At 40.8% G+C, this 26,712-nt stretch overlaps 1 protein-coding gene and 1 pseudogene across 1 annotated transcript; both read right to left on the bottom strand.

Moving 5' to 3' along the window:
* Positions 1-1,094: 1,094 nt before the first annotated feature.
* LOC137257810 (uncharacterized) lies at positions 1,095-14,189 on the bottom strand. Its single transcript, XM_067795255.1, has 6 exons — positions 13,883-14,189; positions 8,558-8,794; positions 7,718-7,855; positions 6,311-6,546; positions 4,225-4,539; positions 1,095-1,945 (listed from the first exon to the last, which is right to left on the bottom strand). Exons 1-5 carry the CDS (start codon positions 13,986-13,988, stop codon positions 4,243-4,245), a joined length of 1,014 nt encoding a protein of 337 aa, XP_067651356.1. The 5' UTR covers positions 13,989-14,189; the 3' UTR covers positions 1,095-1,945; positions 4,225-4,242.
* Positions 14,190-17,749: 3,560 nt separating this feature from the next.
* Positions 17,750-21,399, bottom strand: LOC137257808 (protein wech-like; annotated as a pseudogene).
* Positions 21,400-26,712: the final 5,313 nt, after the last annotated feature.

The following is a 26,712-nucleotide window of genomic DNA, read 5'->3' as shown; positions in this document are numbered from 1 at the left end:
CATATATGTACTTACATATATGACCCGTGAAGGTCCCGGGGTAGAATAGGCCCTCAGCAACCCATGCTTGCCATAAAAGGTAACTATGCTTGTCGTAAGAGGCGACTAACGGGATCGGGTGGTCAGACTAGCTGACTTGGTTGACACATGTCATCGGTTCCCCATTGCGCAGATCGATGCTCATGTTGTTGATCACTGGACTGTCTGGTCCAGACTCGATTATTTACAGACCGTCGCCATATAGCTGGAATATTGCTAAGTGCGACGTAAAACTAAACTCACTCACTCACTCACTTACATATACATGCATATTACAGATCGAACTATTGTCTAAAAGCGTGACATTGTGTCATCTAACATAAGAACCACGTTTTGAAATATTCAGTTTCGATATTTACCGAAACAGAATTTCATGAAACGTTGTTTTTGTTGTCACAGTAACGATAGGAAGGTACGGAACAGTATATTCCGTGGGTTCCAACAGTGAATTTGTGAAACGTACGGAAAAGCTGTTATGGTCACGAGGAGCCGACGTTGAAAGGTGTCAAAATGCTGCCTGGCCTGGCTTCCTCTGCAACAGCTACCTTCAGACACCAGAACACATACTAAGGGAAACAAATAAAAGACAGGGATATATTCAAGTGTTTTTTTTAATACTTTCCACTTTTCACCACCAGCTTTGATTATCACCGTGGGAGGAAATCTGAAAAAACAAATAAAGGAACACTGCCCTGAAGCGGCGTTGCCTTATTTTTTCTCTCAGTGTATTAATGGCCTGGGTATGCCTGTTTTGATACAGCTTGATATTCTTTTGCAAAGGTCTTCGCATTTTGCCCATGTGGGAATCCAAAAAGGTCTTCGGCGTGATGGGTGGACCTTTCAACCACTGGGCTACCCCAGCGCAACTCATTCGTCGCTAAGTGTAGTCATAAATGCATGAGTATCAAAATATGCAGCATATGATATTCAAAACCAAAGTCAAGTGAAAAAATCACTTGAAACGTGTAGCTACATCCAGTGTTTAACGACTGACTTGGCAACAAATATCTTCTTACCAGAAAGTTATGTGTGGACACTAAAACCTTGAAAACTGCTGTCATTGAAACAAATGATTTTATTACTCTTCTTGGTGTATGTGGTAACAGTGAAAACAGTAAAAGAATACAAGAAAACACCAACATATCAACAAACGACCAGCGTTACATGCAATAATCTTATGTGGTAAATATAAATCACCCCACGAATCTGTTTATACAGGGTCATATCACTGCAAAATATAATCACATATTTACAAGTACGTGACACCACAAACAATATAATAATTATGATTTTAATAAAACGATATGTCTCACCTCAATAAAGGTCCAGATTGACACATCAAAATTCATCGAATACAGATCAATATTGAGATTACTTTGTTTTCGGGATTACCGTGTAGGAGAGATTCGGCTTTGAAAATACTGTTACCGATATTAAGGTAATTTATCACTTGCACGAATGAACTGCTGTCTTTGTTATCATTTTAGTGAGAAAATACAAGGTTTGCACATGTCGCATGCAGTCAGTTGAGGTTCTCTGTTTTGACATACAATAAACCTTATGAGAAACGTCAATACATAATTCACCACGTGTTTATCTTTATGCTGTTAAATTACCCGTGCCCGTTATGTCGTAACATCTATGTGAATGTAAATGGGGAGTTACTTGGGCTCGACGCCGTTTCAGCAGAAAGTTAAGGAAGCCATTCCTAACTGATGAAGACGTTTGTGACTGGCCAAGGATCGCAAAGAGATCATGTGACAGCCCATGGATCATATTCGCACTCTAAGGCTAACAGACGCACCGTGGAGTGGACTGGGACGGTACAAGGATCACAATCGAGTGATGCGACAGATGACGGACCGTACTCACATTCCGTCTATCGCAGTTAGAGTCTGTGATATTCCTGAGAAAATAATAAGAAGATGTTACATTTAAAGAGGTGACAGCCCAAAGATCACAATCACATGCTGTATGAATCCATGAATCATAATCAGAGACTGTGACAGCGCAAGCATCATAATCAGAGACTGTGACAGCTCAAGCATCATAATCAGAGACTGTGACAGCTCAAGCATCATAATCAGAGACTGTGACAGCGCAAGCATCATAATCAGAGACTGTGACAGCTCAAGCATCATAATCAGAGACTGTGACAGCGCAAGCATCATAATCAGAGACTGTGACAGCGCAAGCATCATAATCAGAGACTGTGACAGCTCGAGCATCATAATCAGAGACTGTGACAGCTCAAGCATCATAATCAGAGACTGTGACAGCTCGAGCATCTTAATCAGAGACTGTGACAGCGCAAGCATCATAATCAGAGACTGTGACAGCTCAAGCATCATAATCAGAGACTGTGACAGTCAGTGGATCGTAGTCAGAGGCTGTGACAGTTCCAGGATAATCATGAAGGGCTCCCAAAGGTACTATCAGTCAAGGGACTAGAGTCGGAGGAGGTGAGAAAATAAAAGGATCATAACTTGAGGATGTGGTAACCAAATATCACATTCACATAGTGTGAGAGTAAATATAATATAAGTTTATGTACAAGGATAAAAATAAGGCCTTCAGAGAGTGTAAGGTTGAAATCATTTGGGACTTGTCGTTAAGATCATCCAGTGCTTCAAAACAAAGAATACATTTCTATGAGGGAGTGAGTATGGTCGTACTAAGCTATTAACAGTATTCCAGTAATAACATGGAGGGAACACGAGAGGGGCTTTACATAGTGTACCCCTGTGGGCACTCGAACCCTGTCTTCAGCGTGATGAACGTGTTTACCCCAAGGCAATGCCAACGCCCAATTTCTGAACAGTCATTCTACCATGACTTCAGTAAATACTGGATTGTGTTTGGTTAATCAAAGTCATCCAGAGGTATATAATCACGTTATATACCTCTGATTTTCCAACACGTTAAGTATTTGTTTAAAATCTGAATAACACGGTAATGGTAGAATGGAGATAAACGTATTGTGCTACGCGTTCGGTATTAAATCAAATTTAGAGCTATTATAATTTCATTATATACCTCTGATTTCTCCAACACAGTATGTTTATCTCCTAATTATAGCCACCAGCAACATTAACTTATCGAATATACTGGACAGCAAGCAAGGATAAAGAATACTCTAACTTTCCGATCTGCATACATGTAATCATGTACCCATGTAGTTGTGCCAGAAAAAACTGGTGCTGTTTTGTTTTGAACAGTGATGTTTGAGTATTGTTTAGTGTGTTTTCAAAACAAAATAATTTCAAAGTGTCTATTGAATAGCATTGTTAAAAGTTACAACAAATATAGGTGCCTCAATAATCTGTTTCACAAATACATTTTTTGCGCAAAATCGCCTCAAAACGCCTGTTTATTGAATAGCATCGTTAAAATTAACAAAGAATGGATAATTGAACCATTTCAAAGCGTCTCTCTATTGGATAGCATTGGTAAAATTTATAAAAAGTAATAATATGAAAAAAATAGAAAATAGAAAATGCTCCTTCACTGTGAGACATTTTAAGTGGCGTCTAAATAATCTGTTTTACAAATGCACGTTTTTAGCAAAAATATTTCAAAACGTCTGCCTATTGAATAATGCCGTTAATATTAACATAGAATAGAAAATAAAAAAAATGCTCTATCACCGAAAGACGTTTTAAATGGTCTCTCAATAATCTGTTTTACAAATACAGTTTTTGAGCAAAATCGTCTCAAAACGCCGGTTTATTGAATAGCATCGTTAAAAATAACAAAGAATGGATAATTGAACCATTTCAAAGCGTCTGTCTATTGAATAGCATTGTTAAAATTTATAAAAAGTAATAATATGAAAAAAATAGAAAATAAAAAATGCCCGTTCACTGTGAGACATTATAAGTGGTGTCCAAATAATCTGTTTTACAAATGCACGTTTTCAGCAAAAATATTTCAAAACGACTGCCTATTGAATAATGCCGTTAATATTAACAAAGAATAGAAAATAAAAAATGCTCTATCACCGAAAGACGTTATAAATGGTGTCTCAATAATCTGTTTTACAAATAAATGTTTTGAGCAAAATCATTTCGAAATGTCTGACTATTGCTGTGGAACTGCCGTTAACATGATCAGTGTCACCATAGGTAAATCTGCATAGTCAGCAAAATGGCTGATTGAAGGCACAGACCTTGATGTACACCATACCGTATTCTATGAGGGATATCAGTTTTCCCCTTTCTGTGCGTACGTAGGCGGGGCATTTGGGGGAGGGGCTTGCCAATTCCCGGTGCCGGCTGGGGGTGGGTAGGCGACAGGCTGGTAGGCGGCTGGTTGTGGATAAGCACCAGGCTGCGGGTACCCGGTAGGGCCTCCTGAAGCCGCAGTATAGCTGGGAGGTGCCATCGCTTCGTTTGGTGGCGGTGCCGGGAACGTCGTCTGTGTCATGATCTGATTGTTTGTGTTGCCGCACCAGGGATTGGTGACAGCCTGTGCACCTGCGTTGTAGGTGACATCTGTAGTCTGAAAATCCAACAGCCACACTATACAGCTTCAAGAGACGTCTGTGCTAAAAGAGGACATTATGTTTACAGGTATTTCGCAGCTTCATTCATGTGTGACTGAGTATAGTTTTACATCGCTTTTAGCAATATTCCAGCAAAAACACGGCGGGGACACCAGAAATGGGCTTCACACCCCGCATCCATGAAAGGAATCGAACCCGGACCTTCGGCGTGATGAGCTTTAAACACTAGGCTGCCCGTCCACATTTAGTTTTCCTACGTAGTTAAGATGGTGACGAGGTAACCCAGTGATTCAAGAGTTCATGAGTTAGGCTAAAAAAGTGAGTGAGTGAGTTTAAAATTAACGTGACATCGGCAATTCTCCGGCCATATAGAGACGAGAAATGATGTAGATGCACAATAAATACAAGTGGTTAAAGAACCAGTCATCGACGGACCGTAAAATATCTAGAGTATCACTAGCTAGAATGTATTTTTAGCGAGTGAGTGAGTTAACATTAAGTTAACGTCACATCGGCAATATTGTTAGGCTAAAGTCCCGGGTTCAATTCCAAAATGATGCCCTAAGTTGTGCTATACCTGCACTATTGCTAAAACGGCGTAAGCCAATATTGAGTGAGTGAGCTGATATTTAACGTCACATCGGCAATATTTCAACCATTTTGTGACAAGAACCATTAATATTATACATAATAGTGTATGGTAAAAATCTGTCTACGAAGAGCAGTAAAACGGTTAGATTAGCACAGATAGATATTTATTACTAGTAATTAAATCTAAAACAGGTTAACTACGTGGGGCGATACAAGATAAAAACGGGTTATAGACCGCCAACAGCTGAAGGTAGACCACCATAAAAGAAATACCCCGGACTTCATACATCATACATTGGACCCATGTAGGGAGTCTTCGACTAGCAAACGATTTAACCACTCGGCTACTCCAACTCTCAATGGAATGTGAGGCGCGACAGTATCGATGCAACGGTCACTGTGGTCCTCCGAGTAAAGGTTGTAATTCACTGGTTACATAATCAGTCCATGAAGATGAGGGTTAGAATAGGTCTTATACGGCCGACTAACGGGATCGGGTGACCAGGCTCGCTGACATGGCTCACACATGTGTTGACACAATTACGTGGATCGATGCTCATATTGTTGATCATTGGACCGTCACATCCAGACTCGATTAATTACAGACCGCCGCCATGTAGCTAGCAAACTGTTGAGTGCGGATTTAAACAGAAACAAATGTGCTCAAACGGCCATTGAAGGACAACCGGAATGTTATTGTCTCGCGTTCGTTTGGAGCGGTTGGGGAGGCTAATGGTCAAAGCCGAAGACCAGGGTTCGATTCCCCACATAGCTACAACGTGTGAACCCCGCGGTGATATTGCTGGAATAGTGGACAAAGCGGTGTAAAAGTCATACTCACTCACTTACGTTCGTTTGAGAACGCTGTGAATATGTGAATGAGTGAGTGTGGGTTAAGGCCGCACTCACCAGTATCCCAGCTATATGGCGGCGGTCTGTAATCATTCGAGTCTGGACCAGGCAAGTCAGCAATCATTTGCATGAGCATCGACTTACGCTATTTGTATGCGATGACATGTGTCAACCATGTCAGCGAGCATGACCACCCGATACCTTCAGTCGCCGCTTACGACAAGCACGGGTTACTGACTAATTCTATATTTAGATCTAACCCAGATCTTCAAGGGTTTCAACCGCTGTGACCAGCGGGATAGAGACCGGATGTTGCAAGCCTACCTTAATTACTGATCCACGAGTGGCCCTCTTGCAGCAGCAGCAACAGATGACAGTAATAACGACAGCACAGAGTATGATGAAGACAACGATGCCGATGACCATCCAGATCCACCATGTATGATCCTTATAACACTCGTCGCTGTCGTCGCCGCAGTTGTCGTATGAGTCACAGTACAGACTTTTGTCGATGCACCGGCCGTTGTTGCAAGAAAATTCGTAGCTGTTACACTTCGAATCTGTAACAAACGGCAAATATTTCACTTACATTACTGTCTGTTTTATGTAGGAAGAAAACCCGAAGTGATGATGACAAACTATGATGATGAGTCAGGTAAGATCTCAGGAACCTGAAACCCATGACAGGATGCTAATAGCTAAATATAAACGTTTGTTTTATGGAGGAGGAAAACCCGAAGTGATGATGACCAACTATGATGATGAGTCAGGTAAGATCTCTTGAACCTGAAACCCATGACAGGATGGTAATAGCTAAATATAAACGTTTGTTTTATGGAGGAGGAAAACCCGAAGTGATGATGACCAACTATGATGATGAGTTAGGTAAGATCTTTTGAACCTGAAACCCATGACAGGATGGTAATAGCTAAATATAAACGTTTGTGGCTAAAATTGAGGACATGAATTTTGTGTAGATAATGTACATAAATAAATATCCACTAAAGTTTGAACCGACCATTCTGCATTTTGACAGGATACTGCAGCAAATAGGTGTTCACTCATGTTTAACCAAGACCCTCGTATAAATGTTAAATATAATGAGTTGTCATTGTCCTGAACTCACTGTTCATATCTGAATTAAAAGACGAAATCAATTTCGTTATTAAATTTATCGATTCTTCCGGGTATATTTCATTTTTCATAAGGCAGATGAATGATTTACTCTAACATGATTCATATGGTTATTTTCACAACTCCATGAATCCGTGACAACATTCTTAGGACAACTACATGTTTTCTACCAGGTACAGATAAAACCATGTGGTTTGTACATGTCATATGCATTCCAACCTTACATTTCACATCATTTGCATGATTACAGAAGTATTTTTGGTTGGTTGGTTGGTTGGTTGGTTGGTTACTTTATGACAGCAATATTCCAGCTATATGGCAGCGGTCTGTAAATAATTGAATCTGGACCAGACAATCCACTGATCACAAACTGGGACATGATGACCACGTTAGCGAGAGTGACCAACGTAATGTAATTTGACCTATGTAATTTGTCGCCTAGACAAGGGCGGGTTGATGAGGACCAGTTCTAACCGGTCTAGACTCGAGTATTTAGAAGCCCCTGCCATACACACAATCCATTCCACTAAACTCCCAACCAACCAAATCATTTTACCAGCATCAAATGATGATGATGGCGCCTCTATCAATGCTCACCCGTGTTGAAGCTGGTCACAAGGATGGTGAAACCGTCATCCTCAATTAAGGAATTGCTTCTAAACCTCAGGAAGGCGTTTCTACCGCTTGTTGAGAGGCTGGATGGTTTGCGCTCCCCGCACATTCGGGAACCCAAGACTGAAAAGAGAAAAACAAAAACAAAACACATTTCTCCTGTCGCAGATTTATCAAATCTCCGGAAACAGCGTTAATATTGTGTTGGTTTTTAGGTGATTTTGTTCAGCAGATTTTATAATTCACAGTCGTAAACAAATCAGGCAAACATCTCCTAAAATAGCAACTGAAGAATAGGAACTGCACATGATTTCCTAGTACATTTTAGATGAGCAAGACAGAAAGCATACCCATGTACTTGGAACTGGTGAGAGAGCAAGCACGTAGTGTTTATTCACACAGCGTGAATAAATTTATGATACAGACGGGAGGGGGGGGGATATGAATGATACATAATGAATGTATTCAAAATCAGCTTGTATCATTCACTTGAAGTAAAGAATTGAGTCCCGCACGTCGTGTCTAATAAATTTCGTTGACATCCAAAAACCCTTTAATTCCAGTTTAACACTACATAATGCCCTTCAAAGAACATATCAAATACTATTTGCAAAGCCCTCACCCGACAAGCATTGAATAAATGTAAGATGTAGACAGGAACGGACATTTACCTGTCCATATACTATCATTAATGTGGAGAAGTAAAGATCTGACACCCAATGGTCTTGTCTAATAACTTTAGTTGATATCCAAACCCTTTGACTTATGTTTTTCGCTTATTAGTGCCCAAAAGAACCTGTGATTTACTATTTGCATGGCACTCACTTGATGACGAGGAAGACGATCCGTCGTGTATCTCCAAGTAGTCATCACAGGTGAAGATTTTAGCAATGTCCATATCGAGGAACTTGAACGACAAGCGTTGGCCAAGGCTGGTCCTGATGACCATTTTACAGTCCATGTTGCTTCTGTACTTGCTGGAGTAGGTCAGTCGCAGCTTCATTGAAGCCATTTTATAGTTGTCCATGGCCAGGGTACCATCACAATAATTGTCCATAGTGTCTGTGTTAAATACATGAAGATATCTGTCACTAAAGCATTTAAGCTAAATGCCTTGTTATGACGGTGTTTCAAGGAAAATGGCGAATACAAGATATGACTGGTGACCAGCGGAAGATTTTAGGTAAAATTTTGCGATAACGGTGGTTCAACGGATACGGAGAATAGAAGATTCAAGGTAAAGACTTTCTTGTGACGGTGTTTCAGGGGATATGGCTAAACAAGAAACAACGGTGGGTTTGATTCGATTGTGTATTTGTTTATAGTTTAAACTATGTTCCAGCTTTATGGTGTTGGTATGTATCAACCGAATGACAAACGTTATATCATAACGGTGAGTTAGTAAATGAATGACTATTAATATAGAATATTTATAAGTGCACATATCCAGGCAATAGGTGCTTGTTCAAGGCGCTGACACAGATGTATGAGTATATTTTTACGCCATGTTTAACAGCATTGCATAATTATAGCGCGGGACACCAGAAATGGTACGTTCTAGAGAACACCCATGTCGGGAATCGCGCCTACACTTTCGGCGTGACGAGCAAACGCATTAACCACTCGGCTACCCTTCTCTCTCACTTCAGCTGGGAGCACATTGCGTGAAACCCATTTCTGGTGTCCCCAGTCGTAATGTTGCAGGAATGTTGCTAAGAGCAGCTTAAAGCCATTCTCACTCACTCAGGATGAGCTCAACATGCAGTCACCTCGACATGTAACCATTGTCATCAACAAATTGAAGCGTTGATGTTTAATTGGCAATGCAGCCATAGTTTTAAATGGAATTCGGATGTCATTTCCACAATTCGCTGGCCATGACTGAATAACGCGTGCCTGTGGTGTTAATGAACAAACGAACATAATGATTAAGGGGAAGTCGCGTAAGTTAGAACTTTGGGTTGAGTCCTAAATACTTTGTTTGATGTTGTGACAAAAGTGTTGTTTAGAGGGATTGAGAGACTGGTTGTCCATAAAATGTAAAATGTGATCACTCAGGAAACGGAAAGACATCTGTACCTGTGGATGCCAGTGCATGAGTGAATTCATGTTCGTGAGTGAATGATTTTGATTGATAATATGAATATTTAGTTCACTCATTTCATTAGTATTGAGGTATTCAAGTTCTCACACAAAACTGCTTAGCAGTGACAGTTTTCATCAATATTTCCACAACCAGTCTCCAATTAGGGAGAATGCACAATTAGACTACAAGTTTCTTTCTACTTCTCGTGGTGGAAGATACCTCTATGTAAATGGTTATATGTGCTTTGGGAACAAAGGGAGAAAAGAAGAATGATTCTTTTGGACATGCATCCAGACAAAACTGCAGATCAACAGTTTCTACAATGAGTACATGCATATGGATTATTTGGATTATCATGTAGATAATAGAAATCACTGTCGCAATGAATGCACAAATAGAAATTTTACAACGTCGTCCTTGTTCAATTGTTTTCCGTTGAATATTTTAGCATTAACCGTCCGGTTATAACAGACAAAAATATTGACTGTCTACTGTCTAGAACCTGTAGACCTTAACGACATACAAATCGACCAGATTGTTTTGCCACCCATCCAAAGGTCGGACTTACACGGGATTTATTCGGACAGTGATTTCCTTTAAGTGACACGCCCAGTGCTCGAAAAGCTATTTACAACTCCACTGGTTCTGGAATTGGCTGGATTATAGTGAGTGATGTCCAGAAGCATATTCACCGATAGCTAGTGATCATGTTAGCTGATTTAGCTTAAAGTAATTACAACTGATGAAGATAATGGAATTTTGTTTCCGATGCTAACAAACAGAAAGCAGTTTAGATAAATGTTAGATGCATTCGTACATGTATTTGATTGGGCTAATGGGAATGAGAAAATTAATCAGCCACACCTAGTCAACAAAGAACCACCTGAAAAATCAAAACTGGGGTCCCGATCCCAAAGCGTTCTTACAACGACATTCGTAAGCATGTTGCTAAACTATAGATTTACGACAGGTCGTAACGTTAAGACGCTTTGTGGATTGGTACCTCAGAATGAATCTTCATTTTACTATTACACTACGGCGGCGGTTGCTGTGCTAAACAAACACACAAAATATTACTGCGAAATACGTGTCTGTTTCTGACAAACTCAATGACATACGAATCTAGATCTGTTTCTGACAAACCCAATGAAATACGAGCGTGTTCCTAACAAACTGAAAACCTAGTCATGGACTTAATCGCGGGGAACAGGTCAAACGCGTGAACTATAAACATATTCCTAAGGATCTTTGGTAATATATATACCCGCCGGAATTTATCCTAGATTTACAACAGAGATTGGTGACAGTAAGTTTAGGTCATGTAAATATGCACTCATCTACCCACCTGCGGGCTTTGTGTCAGTCACTACCGGTGTCAACAGGGCTCTGGAACTTGTGTAATTACGCTTAGCATTATTGAAAATGTATCATTTGGTGAGGTTGTCCGTATTGTGTCTGTTCCCTAGCTACCGCCTACCCCTAGGCTTTATTCCGATGTTCCCTGATACATTTGTCTAGAGGTTTTGTATGTATCCACCACCGAAACGAATTAGTCAATAGGGTTTCATGCCACTTTTACTAATACTCTTGCAATAGAACTGTGCTTCACACACGAGGGGGGTTTCAAACAGGGTCGTCAGCGTGATGAATCAGGGAAGCTTTACGGAGCGGCATCCATTGACCCGTGTCTGTTTTGTAGTGACCTAATGAATGGATTGGGATGAATGCTCTTATCACCTTATAAATATTTCAGCAACATCGCGCGGAGATCACCAGTAATGGGTTTCACAATGTTCCCACGTAGGGTATCGAACCTGGGTCTTCGGCGTGACTAGAAAACGCTTTATAATCTAGATTAACCACGGCCGGTTGATAACAGCGGAGAGAACGAAGCTTACAGGAGGAATAACTTGATATGAACATTACACTACTGCATGAAGTAGACAGACACGAGGCCATAAGATGCTGTTAACATGACAATAGTTCGACCCCCTAAATTTACCATGACCCGGAAGGAAATTCTGAATAAACAGTCGAATTAATGAGAAAAAGCGACCGTTCGACCTCTGAAGAAACCTTCAATAACAAACTTAGCAATACATAAAATGATAATGAGATGTGTTGATTTATTTTTTTAATAAGTTGAAAACAGGTGTTTAGAATGAGGTCTGTTGCATACAGAAAAGATCGTTGGGTTTTATTATCTAACGTATCTGTTTCTTCAAATGACCTGTGAAAAACGTTTTTAGTGATGCAGCGGCTGAGACAGACGACAGTTGTTCCTGAATGAGGGTTTGTCAATTTTTCATTCAAAAGAAAGATGGATTTCAATTTTCAAATTAATACAGCATTTAAAAACAATGCATGGACTCGAGCCAACTTTGTGACAGTTTTCAATTAATTGATTTTGATTTTCACATACACGATTGTCCGTGTTCTTCTATTTTCGGTGGGGACAGGCAAAAAAGAAGCACAAACCACAGTCGCTTCCCTTCTTGGAATATAGCATCGCTAATTCGTTGTTCAGTTGAGGGAAATTTGTGATTTTTGTCCCCATTTGCAGTGGGGTATATTGAGGAGGTTATATCCAGTGTTGGATAGTTGCTTCTCTGGGGGCAGTAAAATGGGAGCGAAACGAAAAAATGTCGGAAAAATAACCTTTTCATGAAATCTGTTCCATTACTACAGTCATATTCATAATAAAACAGATAAATTGTTCATACATGCCAGATATAATTATTTCAGGGTTTTGATTATAAGCGATAATCTAGTAAGTATATGAAACATATGATTATATAGTAGTATTTGAGTCGTTGAGTCATGATGTGATTATAGCCATGTCCATAGTAAACGTTGTCTGAAAACCTTTAAAACATGAAATTTGACTATTTCCGAAAGAGGCCTCTTATAAACGAAAATCTAAGCATTTACAAATATAACAAACATTTCATTGCCAAAACAATATATTTCAGTAATGGTGAATCGGTTTATCTGCATCATAATAGTAGATCACTATACTAGGGACAAAGAAGATCCGGGTTAGAACTGTTCATCAGAAACCCATGCTGGTCTTAAGAGGCGGACCCGTGAAGGTCCCGGGGTAGAATAGGCCTTCAGCAGCCCATGCTTGCCATAAAAGGCGACTCAGCTTGTCGTAAGAGGCGACTAACGGGATCGGGTTTGTCAGGCTCGCTGACTTGGTTGACACATGTCATCGGTTCCCAATTGCGCAGATCGATGCTCATGTTGTTGATCGCTGGATTGTCTGGTCCAGACTTGATTATTTACAGACCGCTGCCATATAGCTGGAAAATTGTTGAGTGCGGCGTAAAACTAAACTAAACTCACTCATTCACTTAAGAGACAACTAGCGGGATTGGGAGGCCATGCTCTCTGACTTGGTTGACACATGTCATCGTATCCCAGTTGCGTAGATCAAGCCTCATGCTGTTGTTGATCACTGGATTGTCTGGTCCAGACGCGATTATTTACAGACATAGGCTATATAGTTGGACTAGTGCTGAGTGCGATGTTAAACAACAATCAAACAAAAATACACCTTATTCCACGTTTCGGCAACATATCGATCTACAAATTTTAGTAATTGATACAACAATACAAATTTGTTGGGAATCGTGCTGTTCCATTTCAAAGGTAATTCCCTGTGACGAGGCCACACCATTGTAGTACGCAATAATACCTGTCGCAAAGTCATTATGAAGATATGTTCAGTTTATTGATTTTGAACGCGGCATACCACATAACGGCAACGCTGATGCTATTCATTTCTCACTTTCGTCGTGACAATACATTCACATTTCTCTTTCTCTCTTATTCGATAAATGTCAATAGGGTTTAGGTATATGTGCAGAGGTGTATCGTTATAGTTAAAATCACAAAGAAAAACACCTGTATCTCGCGTCGATGACTAAGGGGATGACACGCCTGTGTTTATGTAAACAATGATACCGAGTTACCTGGGCTATATGCTCACGCGTTCATTCATAAAATCATCATTGGGTGATTAAAAACCATGTTTCAAAGGTCCGTTAATATACACTTACATGTGAACGTCGCTGTCCCACGAGAAACACACAGGTATATAGCTGCGAGAAATAACAACATGTAGGACGCCGCCATTTTGAATCCAGACCTGTTCATGTGCGTCATGTGAGCAGTGTACCAGTCCGGTTATTTTTAGCCTCGCTACGTCAGCTGGATACTGGTTTGTCGGAACAGTGACGCATGGCGACACGGGTGGACGCACTCGTAACCACTCGTTCCTTTCCGTAACGTCATAGAAGATATCAGCGGAAAGGGACGAGTGGTTACGAATGGGTTGGACAAGGAGACTGCGCAATGGGCTTATTTGAAGACGTCGGTGCCCCTGCACTGTTTTACTGATTAGCCAGCGCGGTAGAGTTATAGATTTGATAATATTTCTACTGTGTCGCTGAGTCGGTTGTCATCAATGTTTATACCATATGAACAGCAGTTTATGAACAAGCATGAGTGTGTAATAATAACGTTATTGATCAGTTTAATTGTAACACCGACGGTTATCACACGTGGGAATGGGCGATCTGGGGATGTACTGGGGGATAACGGATGCGTGGTTTGACGGTCTGTGCCCGCTGAGTGTGGGTGGGTTTGGGTGGTCATTCACACTGTAACATGTTTCTTCATGTAAATACCCAAACTCACACGCTAGGCATAAATTATGAACGGTCACTAAGTTTCAGGAAGAATATATTGGCAAGCGTTCAAAAGATAGCCGAGCATGTTCCGTGTGGGTACCTTTGTGTAAATGGGGGCATGGTGGGCGAGCTAGGGGGCATGGTGGGCGAGCTAGGGGGCATGGTGGACGAGCTAGGGGGCATGGTGGGCGAGCTGGCTAAGGTGCCAGGCTAGTGATCCAGCAAGGTTGAGGTTTCGGGATCGAGCCCACCTGTGACCGGGTGTAAAAAACCTTGGAGTCAACTTTGTGTGCAGACTCTTTCAGTGTTGTCACAAACCCTAGTGTACAGTACACAATCCTGTGCACTTAAAAGAACCCACGAATCCGTTGGTATATGACCAGATGGTGGCCACATGAACACCTGCATACACCTAGTTGCGGGTACAGCAACGTGCAGTAAACTTGGACAAAGTGCTGTGACTATGTGTCCCAGTCCACCCAGCTGTCAAATGGGTGAGGATGAGAGAGCCACAATAAACTCGGTGCGCCTAGTGGCAGCAAGAGTTGTATACTCCCCAGGGAGTTGAGATTGAAATACGATGTGCTGTTGAGATTGACGTCCGGTGATCGAGGGAAAAAGAACCTAGCGCCTAGAGAAATTGCCTTGCAGTTTGATGTGTGCGCTATACAAGAACACTTATAATAATAATATAATAATAAGTACTTGATATGTCTATACAGCGATATCGATGTGTCTGGACGGTCGTCTGTGTTCGTTAAATTTTTCGGAGAATTGCTATGAATTAGATCTAAAGTCTGACGAAACATGGACACGAACAGGCAAAGCTAAAGACTTAAGGATGCTCTATAGGGCCGTCGCCTATTCTCACGAGTTTCCTGTACTCACTCTAAACACTTTTGTGCCGAGGTCGCCGATGCGCGATAATTAGCGGTTCTTTATATCACTGGCCGGTAACTACAAAGTGGCCCAAGGCTGCGAATGATCACAATTTAATGAATACTGGTGACTTTTCACCAAGGTGGACAAATCATAACTTGTTCCCGTCCTTCCCGACAGGATTCCTCTTCCTTACACTTCATAACGACACTTCCTTGTCATGCCGCGAGAATGGGAGATGCAATAGAAAATGTTTGGGGACTTATGAAGGAAAGTGCGAATAAGACAAATCTGACAAATAGTGCTGAAGTCAAAGGAGAGGTTGTACGATAATGAGACAGCACGGACCACGACAGTCATGGATTTAATCGCGGGTAACAGGTCAAACGCGTGAACTATAAACATATTTCTAAGGATCTTTGGTAATACAGTGTTCCCAGAAATTTTTGAGAAAATCTTTGTTTTTTTTCTAATGATGCTAAGATTGGAAAAAGGGCTTTCACTATGCACTAAGTAAGGGAGACAACTCTTGAAGGCTTAGAAGGCAGCTCATTACGTCAAGAGTTATCTCCCTTGTCTTAGCAGACGGCTTCCTGTATTGACATGGCAGAATTTACAGCAAGAGAGAAAAGAAAGCTCATTCTAGATGATTTTGAAAGGGGTGAGGCTGATGCTAAAGTGTTAGCTTGTAGACATGGTATTCCTCTGTCTACAGTTTACAGAACTTTGAAGAATATTCAAACAGGAACCGGGATAGAGCACAAAGCAGGGGCAGGTCGGCCTAGGAAATTCAGTGTTGTGGATCGCCGAAGACTTGGGCAGATTGTGAGTAGGGGCAAATTGAAAAGTGTTGAGAACATCAGAAATGAAATGATTAGCAGAGGAAGTCCTCAGGTATGCAATGAAACAGTTAGGCAGGAATTACAGAGACTTAATTGGGTGAAAAAACGTGGAATTCCCTCGCCGTTGATGAAAGATGCACAAAAGGAAACACGTTTAAACTGGTGTCGGGCTCATGAAAATCAAGATTGGGATAATGTTTTCTTTTCGGATGAAAGTTCTCTTTGGATTTTCCCTAATTGTGTGAAAATTTGGAACAAAGATACTGTCAAACCTATCTACCAGCGACCAAAACATAGCCCGAAGTTTCACATGTGGGGTGGCATATCGGCTCGCGGAGTGACGCCATTGTGTGTTTTCACGGGAAACTTGACAAAAGAAAGATACGTTGACATTCTAAATGGTCACCTTCTTCCGACAGCACAAACATTGTATGAAGATGATTGGATTTTCCAGCATGATAATGACCCAAAACACACTGCGCGCTACACAAAACAGTGGTTGTCGGGCGACAATGTTCAAGTTTTAGACTGGCCCAGTTACAGCCCAGACCTAAACCCAATTGAGAATGTGTGGGGAGTCATGAAGGACAGAAAAAACCAAAAGGGACTGAGAAATATTGAAGATATGAAGGCCGAGGTGGTCCAATATTGGGATACCCTGTCACACGATTACCTACAAACTTTGATGGGTAGTGTGCCTAGACGTATTCAGGCATGCATTGCTGAGCGAGGAGGTCTAACAAAGACTGAGACTAGACTGAGACTGTAAAAGGATGATGTTTTAACATGTTTATGTAAGTAAAACGCCAGAAGTTAATAAACGTAATGAGTTACATGACGCAACATGATTCTCAATAATTTCTGGGAATACTATATATACCCATGGCTTTCTAACTTCTTTCATCAGAAGTATGCCTCGCCCCATTGAAGACTGCATTGCTGCCCATGGTGACTTGACAAAATACTAATTGTTCACCTGTTCTTTTACACACTAAGGGGTAAAGCATTTTCTTGTCACAGCCCAAGACCCAGATTCGATTGCCCTAATGGCAATGTGAAACTCTGAATACGACTTTCTAACTTCCCCACTGAAGCAAGCATTGCTGCCCATGGTGACTTGATGAAATACAAATTAAACTGTTCACGTGTCTTTGAATCTGGCGTTATGATTTGCTAATGTTCACATTTAAAGCGCGAGGAATGAGCCTGATCGTACAGCTCAACTGGTAAATAAGATTAGTTGTCAAAAACTCAATTTCTTTCCCTCTTCGTTGGATGCGTACACGTGTTGGTCGACATTTCCTGGGATAAACTCTTCTGATTTGGAACAGCCTTAATTATAGCAGAATAAGGGTTGACGTCCACGTTTCACCATGTGCACCAGTTAAACATTGCAGTTTGTTAACCATCCCATTGGCAGATGGGGAAGGTTTTAAGTATGAATCAAATACCTATCAATTCTGTGTTACTACATGAGAATACTTTGATGGCACCGGATTTGTGATTACAAACACACACATGACCTCTTTAATCTGCACAAACTCCATACGGATAATTGACACCGTCACCTTCTGACAGTAAGGTCCTGACAAATTGGCCTGATTCAGTCAGGTGAACCACCTTATTCTGATACCTGAGAGCAACTAGAATATCACCTGCGCTGGTGTTCGTGACACCCATAGGCTCTGTATGTGTTGTGTGTCCTGTCGCGGGGTAGGTGAACACAACGTCCCCTTCAGGTGTCAAGCAGAAAACACGCTTGGAACCATAGTCGGACAAAATAATGTTTACTGTTCTTGTGGTGCAGAGAAAAAAAGGATTTTGCAGATTCTCCATTCCACTACAGAGTGGGTTGACTGACCTCAGTACGTTTCCTGTCATGTCCAGAATGTCTACACAGGGAGGATAATTGGAACCTGCCGCAAGTGTTGATGGGGTCAGATATGTTATACTCAAGTACTGTTTGTTCGTTGTGATAGTTGACAACATCACCAGGTCAGGGTTGACTTCAACCGTTATGATTGTTTTATTCTGTACTGTGACTGCCACTTGATTGTGTTGTAACTTTGTCAGACCCCACGGGTACAAATCCAAGTTGAGCTTGCTATGGCATGACTGATTATTTCTGGTATAGAAAGACTTCACACTCATGTTGTTAAAATCTGTGGTTACAATTGTATGTTTATCATGTACCACTAGCGCTGTCACGTCAATAGGCCCTGCATCTCTCGTATCTCCTGCTACAGTGACGTTAATCGTGTCTCGTAACACATGTGTAGACGCCAGGTCCATTACACCGTCATACACAACGTTTATCTCACCCAGATGTAGATCGTCCAGCTGCAGTGCTCTACTCAGCTTGTCCGAATCCTGTTTGAACGTGATCCTGGCTATTCTTCCCTTCTCCTGCAATTCTGTGTGTCTGACATTCTCCACATCATCAGCATCAAATCCCTGGTACATCTCATACACATCCATGTCACACTCAGATTGTAGAGTCTGGTCAATTAGTTCAGCCTGTTGTCGGTACATCTGTACTGATATTTCCGCTGACTTAATGTCAGCCTTCAGCTGCTGAACGTGTCTCTCTGAGATTTCTTTTAATTCATCTAAAAGTTTATTTTCCATGTGAGTGATTGTTTCCCTCGCTTTGATTCCGCAGGAATTGATCTTCGATTCCATTTGGACATAACGATCTTTCTCTGTGATGACATTTGATTTGACGGTATTGACTTGAGTTTCCATAAGGATTTGTTTCTGTCGTAGACTGTCCTTCTCATTCAACAGTTTGGATTTTTAAGAGGGCAATTCCGACTCCAATGTGACAACTGACTCACATTTTCTGTGATAGATAATGCAGCAGGTTTGGCAGGCGACTTTCCTACAGTCTTTGCAAACGAACTTGACGCATTCATTGTTGTGTTCATCACATATTACTTTCCGCTTCAGGGATATATTGAGCTCGCCAGAAAGGTCAATTACGTCATGATGACGACTGGATGGGAAACGTTTGTGCATTCTGGTACATCGGTCACACAAGGATTCGTCACACACGGAGCACCATACAGATGCAGGAGTTGTCTCCCCTTCTGCCTGACAGCAAGTGCAGTTTGTTGTATCTTGAGGGAGAAAATAATAAAAGAAATTGAGGATCTAATTGGCAATTTCCAAATTATAAGGACAAATGTGTTCATACAGAGACGAGAGGTTACTTTTTGTCATCCTACCGCAAGTACCTTATAAAACAAACGATAAAGACACATTCGGACGAAAATTGTGGGATACCGCTGTGTGGATCATTGATAGGACTGATCATGCACTATGTGAACACCTGCTGTCATCACTTATCTCTTGGTGCATTCAGTTATTCCAAAGAGAAGCACAGATAATTCGCCCTTTTTCTCAATAACAACACACAAGATGTATATGTAATCCACTAACGATTCTGACCATACCACATATACTACCGCGGTTTGGTTGTGAAACAAATCCAAAATACTTGACCTTTAGATCCCGGACCAAAGGAGTCCAACAGTCCGTGGATGACAAAGCTTGGCTTGACGTCATCCGCCCATTCCTCCACTGGTCTGTCAGGATCAGACGCTTTCGTCATCTTGCTGCAGAATGGACACAGAAGAGACTTGGCACTGATGGCTTCTGATTTGGTTTTGGTGAAGCTGACGACACATTTCCGACAGAAGGTGTGATAACACACAAGTGTGCATGGATTGTCAAACACTTCTGTGCATATGGTGTATGTAAGGAAATGTTCCTCCAGTTTCTGGGACGTTGCCATCTACAAATAAACAAAGAGACGCATTTGTTCTACACACCGGTAGTCACTGGTCATTTCAAAATTGGAAATAGTATGAATTAAGCGAATAGATGTTGTTGGATGGATGAGATCGAAATAAGATAAAGATCATATTTTATGTTTCATATGTATAGTATTTCATCATTAAGGTGTATTTAATGTACGCTTCTAGGAAAGGAAATGTAATATTTTGCTGTATGTCTAAAACGCAAAGAGGATCCATCAATTCGGAATTAAATCAAAATAATACAATATCAATGGCTATCTTACACAATACATTAGAATATGTTTATTAATGCATCAAAACCGGCTTGGGTTTGGCGTAGTTGGCGATACATTTCCGACAGAAGGTGTGATAACAGACTAGTGTGCATGGATTGTCAAACATCTCTGTGCATATGGAGGAAATGTTCCTCCAGTGGCATGTGAGGAAATGTTCCTCCAATCTCTGCCATCAACACAAAGATGTAGATGTGGTATATAATAGTATGATATAAACAGATGAATGTAGAAACCTCGTTCCTATATCTACGCAATTTAATTGTTGCGAGGGATAATTAACATAACAGAACATATATATTTCTCGTGTTGAGATTGATGGCATTTCATCATCAAGCTGTATTTAGAGTATGCATATTTACATATAGGTCCAACAATCTTTGGTAGGCATTCTAAAATTTGAGTAGATGAAGACTGAGGACTATGATTGATGGATATACACTCACTGCATAAAAGAAGTTGTATATCCACAAATCATAGTCCCCATTCTTAGGACCAAAAATATTGAAGTAAATCGATCAACAATAGGATACGTTAACAATGTATATTTTATGTAACAAAGTAGAATTTGTGTTGTAAATACATGAATAAAGAAAAATCTGAAGTAACATAACAGGGAATATATGGTCAAAGTCCTCTTGATACTGTATGAGGCGTGTATCGTCCACGCTGATAGTGCGCTGACCTACTCGTATGAACTTTCATGTCAACTGCCTACACATTTTAATACACATCAATATTTTCTCAAAAATGAGTTGTACACGTACAGGTAGGCATGTCAGACTTAATGGTTGTATATCTTGAGTGAATGTATCTGTATGAGACCAAACCTTGCGTGAGATATTAGAAGTCGATCTAGTTATCAGTACGATAGTAGACAAAACAAGACGCCCCGGGTGAACGATGCGTACGTGAAGCTGAACCAACACAACCGCTGATATAGTTGCTTAATTTCACGTCACTTACTGTCTATAATTCTCTGTGTAATAACTAAAGTATATCATTGTCAACGGTATAATACACATATAACAAAGAAGAATATGCACACCATATCACCCCACCTTCACTTCCTCGATTATCAGAGCGGTGAAGAGGGAGATTGGACCCCGTGGAAAATAGCTGGAGACCGAGATAATGTAGAGGTTTTCTCGGCGTGGAATCAGAATCACAGATAGTAGTATATACCTCGCAAGTATTTTCTTGTAATGCTAAAAAGAAACACTTACGATGGAAACGGCTTCGGCCCCTGGTACTTTAACAGTCTGAAACAAACTCATTATTTAGAAGTGTACATAAAAATGTAATAGGTACATTGTTGATAAATTTACATTTTCAATAAACATACCACGTTGTTGAAGACATCTTTGGTTACTGTCAAATGACTGACGTTTTCGTAAACTAACCCATAATATCAATAAGTGAATGTGATTGTTATCAATACTCAGCAATATTACGTCGGGAGAATACAAGATACCGACATCACACATTATCCTTCTGGGTGATCGAAACCAGGTCTTTTGTTCTGACGACCAACAGTTTTCACCACGAGGCTACCCTGCCATTCCGGATGATATGAAGGACATAATTCTAGCCTTTGTGTACCTTTTCCAATCGTTACAAAGCAAATCAAGTTGATAGCTTTGACTACTCTGCCTGATGGTGCCAACAACTCATCAAGTTTTATGTTAATAGCTAAAAAAGGCCCTTTCCTTAGACTGTACCTTCGTATCTGAGGCGTTTGATCATGGCGAGTGCTGAAGCCCGATACCATTTGTGATTGTGTTTAATCACTGAGTGATGACATGTAAATTAGCTTAAGTCTTAAGAGCTAAACAAAAATATGTTGCAAAATTAAGAACTGAGTATCAAGTATACTTTAAATTGTGAAGAGGTGTATGGAAATGCATCGAATCAGTAATGCCACTGATCGGGACAATTGAGGTAACGGATTCGCTGTATGGTGTAGGGGAAGCAACTCTTACCGTCTTTTCAGGCCACAGAACATGTTATCAAAGACCTCATTGTCCCCACAAGTCAAACTCCTTTACTGATCTTAATTATTTTCGCATTATCAAATGGACGGGTAACATCGTTACTACTTACTCAGCATTTTTTCAGGAGACAAGCTCGCTATAAAGAAGAAATCTTTTCCAACTGACGAAATGGATACACAATTTGAGTAGCGCGTCGGCGTTTGTGAAACATATTGCATTTGTATTTGAGCAGAGGGCCTTCTTATTGCGTTAAATGGTGCAAGAAAGGTTATTCTTCTAAGCAAATTTGATCAACTCGGTCGCGGATCCACCTTTACAACCATGGGTCATTAAGTCAGTGAGTGAATTATTTGGAATCAAACTCCGGTCTTCAGCATGATGGCTGACACTTGACTACTTGACCACCCCTACCTCAAGTAGTAGACTGTTTTGATACTGACATACATATTGTGTTAACCATACAATAATGCCTTAAGTTTTTATTTTCTCTTTGTGGTTTCTGTGAAACTCCCCTTCAGCATCTCTTGCTGGTGGCTATTATCAGGATCGTAGTTTGTAACTTGGAGCGTATCCCAACACGATGTCACTCTTGGTATCAATCATTGGTTGTCCTGATCGAGGTTCGATTATCTGGAGGCCGCCATGCTATACTTTGAGCGTCACATGACAAGAACCAATTGCCATGCTCACTTTCCTGGTTTTCTCGCAAGTTCTTAGTGTAATTGTTCACGGTATCATCTAAATGACAAGAGTGAGTGAGTTTACCTTCTCCACTGCAACATTCTACCGATATCAAAGCTATGGACACCAGAAATGGGCATCGCACACTGTACACGTGTAGGGAATCGAAAAAATATGACTTCCGCGTGAAGAACGAACGTATTGACCATGAGGAAGTTCCCAATGTATCACAATACCTATCGTAATCAGCATATACTGCAATGCTATGTATTTGCCAAAACACAACCCTACTGTATTTCAATGTTTCTGTAAAGATTCAGTTGAGGATGATTAACAAAGTTATCGAGACGGTGTGCTGGTTACAAGGTATCGTTCTGACAAATCTATAGCCTGTGAAACGGATAAAGCAGGAATCGATCCCGGATTTCCCGATGAGATGTACTGGATACTGCATGCTTTAGATAAGTGACGTCACTCAAGGGCTGCCACAGACATTAAAAATGTTTAAATTGTGGGTTAGTGCAGCAAATCGCACCGTGTTTTCCCTAGTAGGTGTTTCCTAGTAGTCCTTTAACATTACGACAGTTAATATTGCCCTGTTATATTGAAACAACAAACACAAAACCAGCACCGGAACATTTACTTTACATGTGTACTCAGACATCTCTGTGTATGCTGAAATATATTCAGATAGTGGCAAGTTTACTTCACACGTGTTCCCAAGTAGGTGGTATGTTAAATTTGGCTGTCTTTATACAAGAACTGAGTTGAGTTTATACAAGAACTCAAGCACTCACATATACGAGGGGATGTCAATACGTTTTGAGCCTTGAGCATTTTTCATACATTGACATTGAACCTTGGGGTACACGTCTGATCTTGCCCCGGCGCTTCTCCTTGATTGACTGTTGCACTTGCCTCAACAAGTTAGCGTAATATTCCCCATTCATTGTTCTTTCTTTTGGTAAGTAATCTATGTGGATGACGCCTTTGCTATCCCAGAAGACTGTCGCCATTACCTTCTGCACTGATCTGGAGGTTTTGAACTTTTTGGTCCTGGGAGAAGTGACATGTTTCCATTCCATGGATTCTTGTTTCCTCTCAGGATCATAGTGGTGGATCCAGGTTTCATCACATGTTACTAGCCTAAAGTGAAAACCTTCTGGATTCTTGTTGTATCTGGTTAGCATGGAGGTGCTTATGGCGACCCTTGTTTGCTTTATTTCATCTATAAGCATAGTAGGATACCAAAAGGTATATATCACATCAGCTACACCCAAGGTTCAAAGTCGTACCATAGGCTGTAACACCTGGGTATGAAAAATGCTCAAGGCTCAAAACTTATTGACATCCCCTCGTATGTATTTCGAGGATGGTTTAAGCTTCCGAATCGAATTCCTGATTATTTCCAAAAGGTAGAGCTATTATAAAGAGATGATTTTAACATATCGCCCTTCTTTGTTTGGAATATATGTTTAGCTTTCCTAAATTCACTTTTACATTAATTTCTTAATTCACAGTAATTGCGTCTGCTTGAAACCGATTTAGTATTTCTGCAGCGTAAGTGCTCCTCTAGCCTCTGGTTTAGCATATTGACATCTTTAAGTATAAAACAATCCAGGTTTGCTTTGCTTGGTGTTTCCCGGAATGCATCAACTGCGCTCAAAACACTTTTTTTCAAATACATCTAGTGATGTATGGTTGATTTCAGCGTTTGTAAGTCAGTTAATACGTCAAATGTTGGTTGCTGGTTACGTAGGTACGTAGTTGGTTGCTTGTTACAGAAAAAATGCCACGAAGCTATCATCGACGTTGTGGGTCAGCCACTAGGCATTGTGTATAGTCTGTTTGCAGTAAAAAGGTACCGATGAATTTAAATAAAAGAGTAAATCAGACACAGTGCGATTTCTCTTGTTGCTAGTCATTTTATCTTGCTAATTTAACATTTACATCTCAGAATTATATTCAACTTAGGATAAAAGTTTAGCAAACGATCATAGATTCACATCAGTATTTTTAGTTTGTATTACAAGGGGATGGCCGCAGTAAGTTGAAAAGTGAAATAAATGCAGGTGCTCTGAACAGCATTAACTTAGACCAACCCTCCTCAGTGTTTCATGTAATGTGCATGTATCGTTCTGACAAATCTATAGCCTGTGAAACGGTTAAACGGGTGCCCCGGTACATAGTGATTAAATCATTTGCTTGACACAGTCGAAGACCCGATTTTGATTGCCCTAATCGGTACGATGTATGAAACCCTTGTCCTGAGTCCCTCGGTACGTGATACTGCTGGCATGTTTCTAAAAGTAGCGAATAAATTCACATTGTATTCACAGAGTACTTTTGCACCGCTACATGAATAGGGATTCCACGGGAACAACACTGTACACAAATGTACAGGTGCCTCTATATACATCGTGGTGTCCTTGGTTTCTACTTTGAGAAGTCTAGTGGCAAAAATGTTTGCTCTTCACGCCGAACACCTGGACTCAGTTCCCCACATGGGTACAATGTTTAAGCCCGTTTATGGTTTCCCTGTTCCGTGGTCTGGCCGGAATATTGCTGAAAGTGAACACCCACCTCACTCTCTCACTTGTAATTGTACAAATGTATACCGAGTACACCTCTGAAGACGTAAAAGGAAATGCGTTTTCAACGCAGAAACGGAACGTTAGAACGCATCCGGCTCACATATGGGTCGCATAAAGGACGTAAGGATGCATAAAGGAGGTGTGGTCAAACCAAGCCCTCTCACTAGTCGACGCTTGCTATCGTCCGCCATTTGTGCCAAGATCGTTAAGTGGATGGTCAAAATCGGCTTTCAATCGACTGGTAGAGATAACAATAAAGAACTGGTAGGTGTCATGGGTGGTGATCGATAGGCCAGTCACCCATGATTATGTTTAGATGACGTTTTAATTTATTGCATGTGATGGTAGCGTAGCGATCGGCAAAACAGGCATGTGGAGTATACGGAAGGGTCCAGCCTTGTTTAGATATATTGTACTGTGAAGCATTTCATGTCATTTTGGGGTTATCTCAAAATGTTTACATTAAAAACATCCTTAATCTTCGCAATGACATGAGTTCCTGTGATCCGGCTGTGCGAAGGCGTGCGCGAGCTGCCCAGCTTCTTGATTGTCAGCCTGAAAAGCAGATACTGTCGTGTCGTGAGCTATGAACTGTTCGGAACTGACGGAGATCTGGGATTAGTGCCAAACAGGACACTTTTACCTCGTTGTCATAGCTACCAGTATCTCAAGGTGTCGAAACTTACTTAACACCTATCTATCTCTCAGTCTCTGTCTCTCTTTCTCTGATATTTGGAAATCACTGATGTTTTGCGAACTGCAAATGTAAGGGAGACAGCTATATGTGTGTATTTCCTGTCTGCAAAATCTAATGATGGCTACAAAAGAATTTAAATCTGTGCTTCAAACTATCAAAGATTAACTTTGAGGGGTTCGGTAAGCTAAGTAAGTTGCTGGCGGGTCCCTCACGGCCATGGGTTGATGTGTCCTGGATGTTTGTTGAAGTTCCTCTCGTCCTTTGAGTTCAGAGAAGATTAGCGATCCTCAAGGGTAAATCTAACCAAGCCCTCCGCGTAAACAGTGAACAACTTATAATATATGCGAACGAAACACGAAGCACAATACAAGGCCAAGGTTCATACAGATATATAGCGTGCCATTATTGGATATATTT

The sequence above is a fragment of the Haliotis asinina genome, chromosome 12, assembly GCF_037392515.1.
Source record: "Haliotis asinina isolate JCU_RB_2024 chromosome 12, JCU_Hal_asi_v2, whole genome shotgun sequence".
Taxonomy (NCBI): domain Eukaryota; kingdom Metazoa; phylum Mollusca; class Gastropoda; order Lepetellida; family Haliotidae; genus Haliotis; species Haliotis asinina.
The sequence above is the reverse complement of the archived record's forward strand: the minus strand, read 5'-3'. Positions and strand labels throughout refer to the sequence as shown.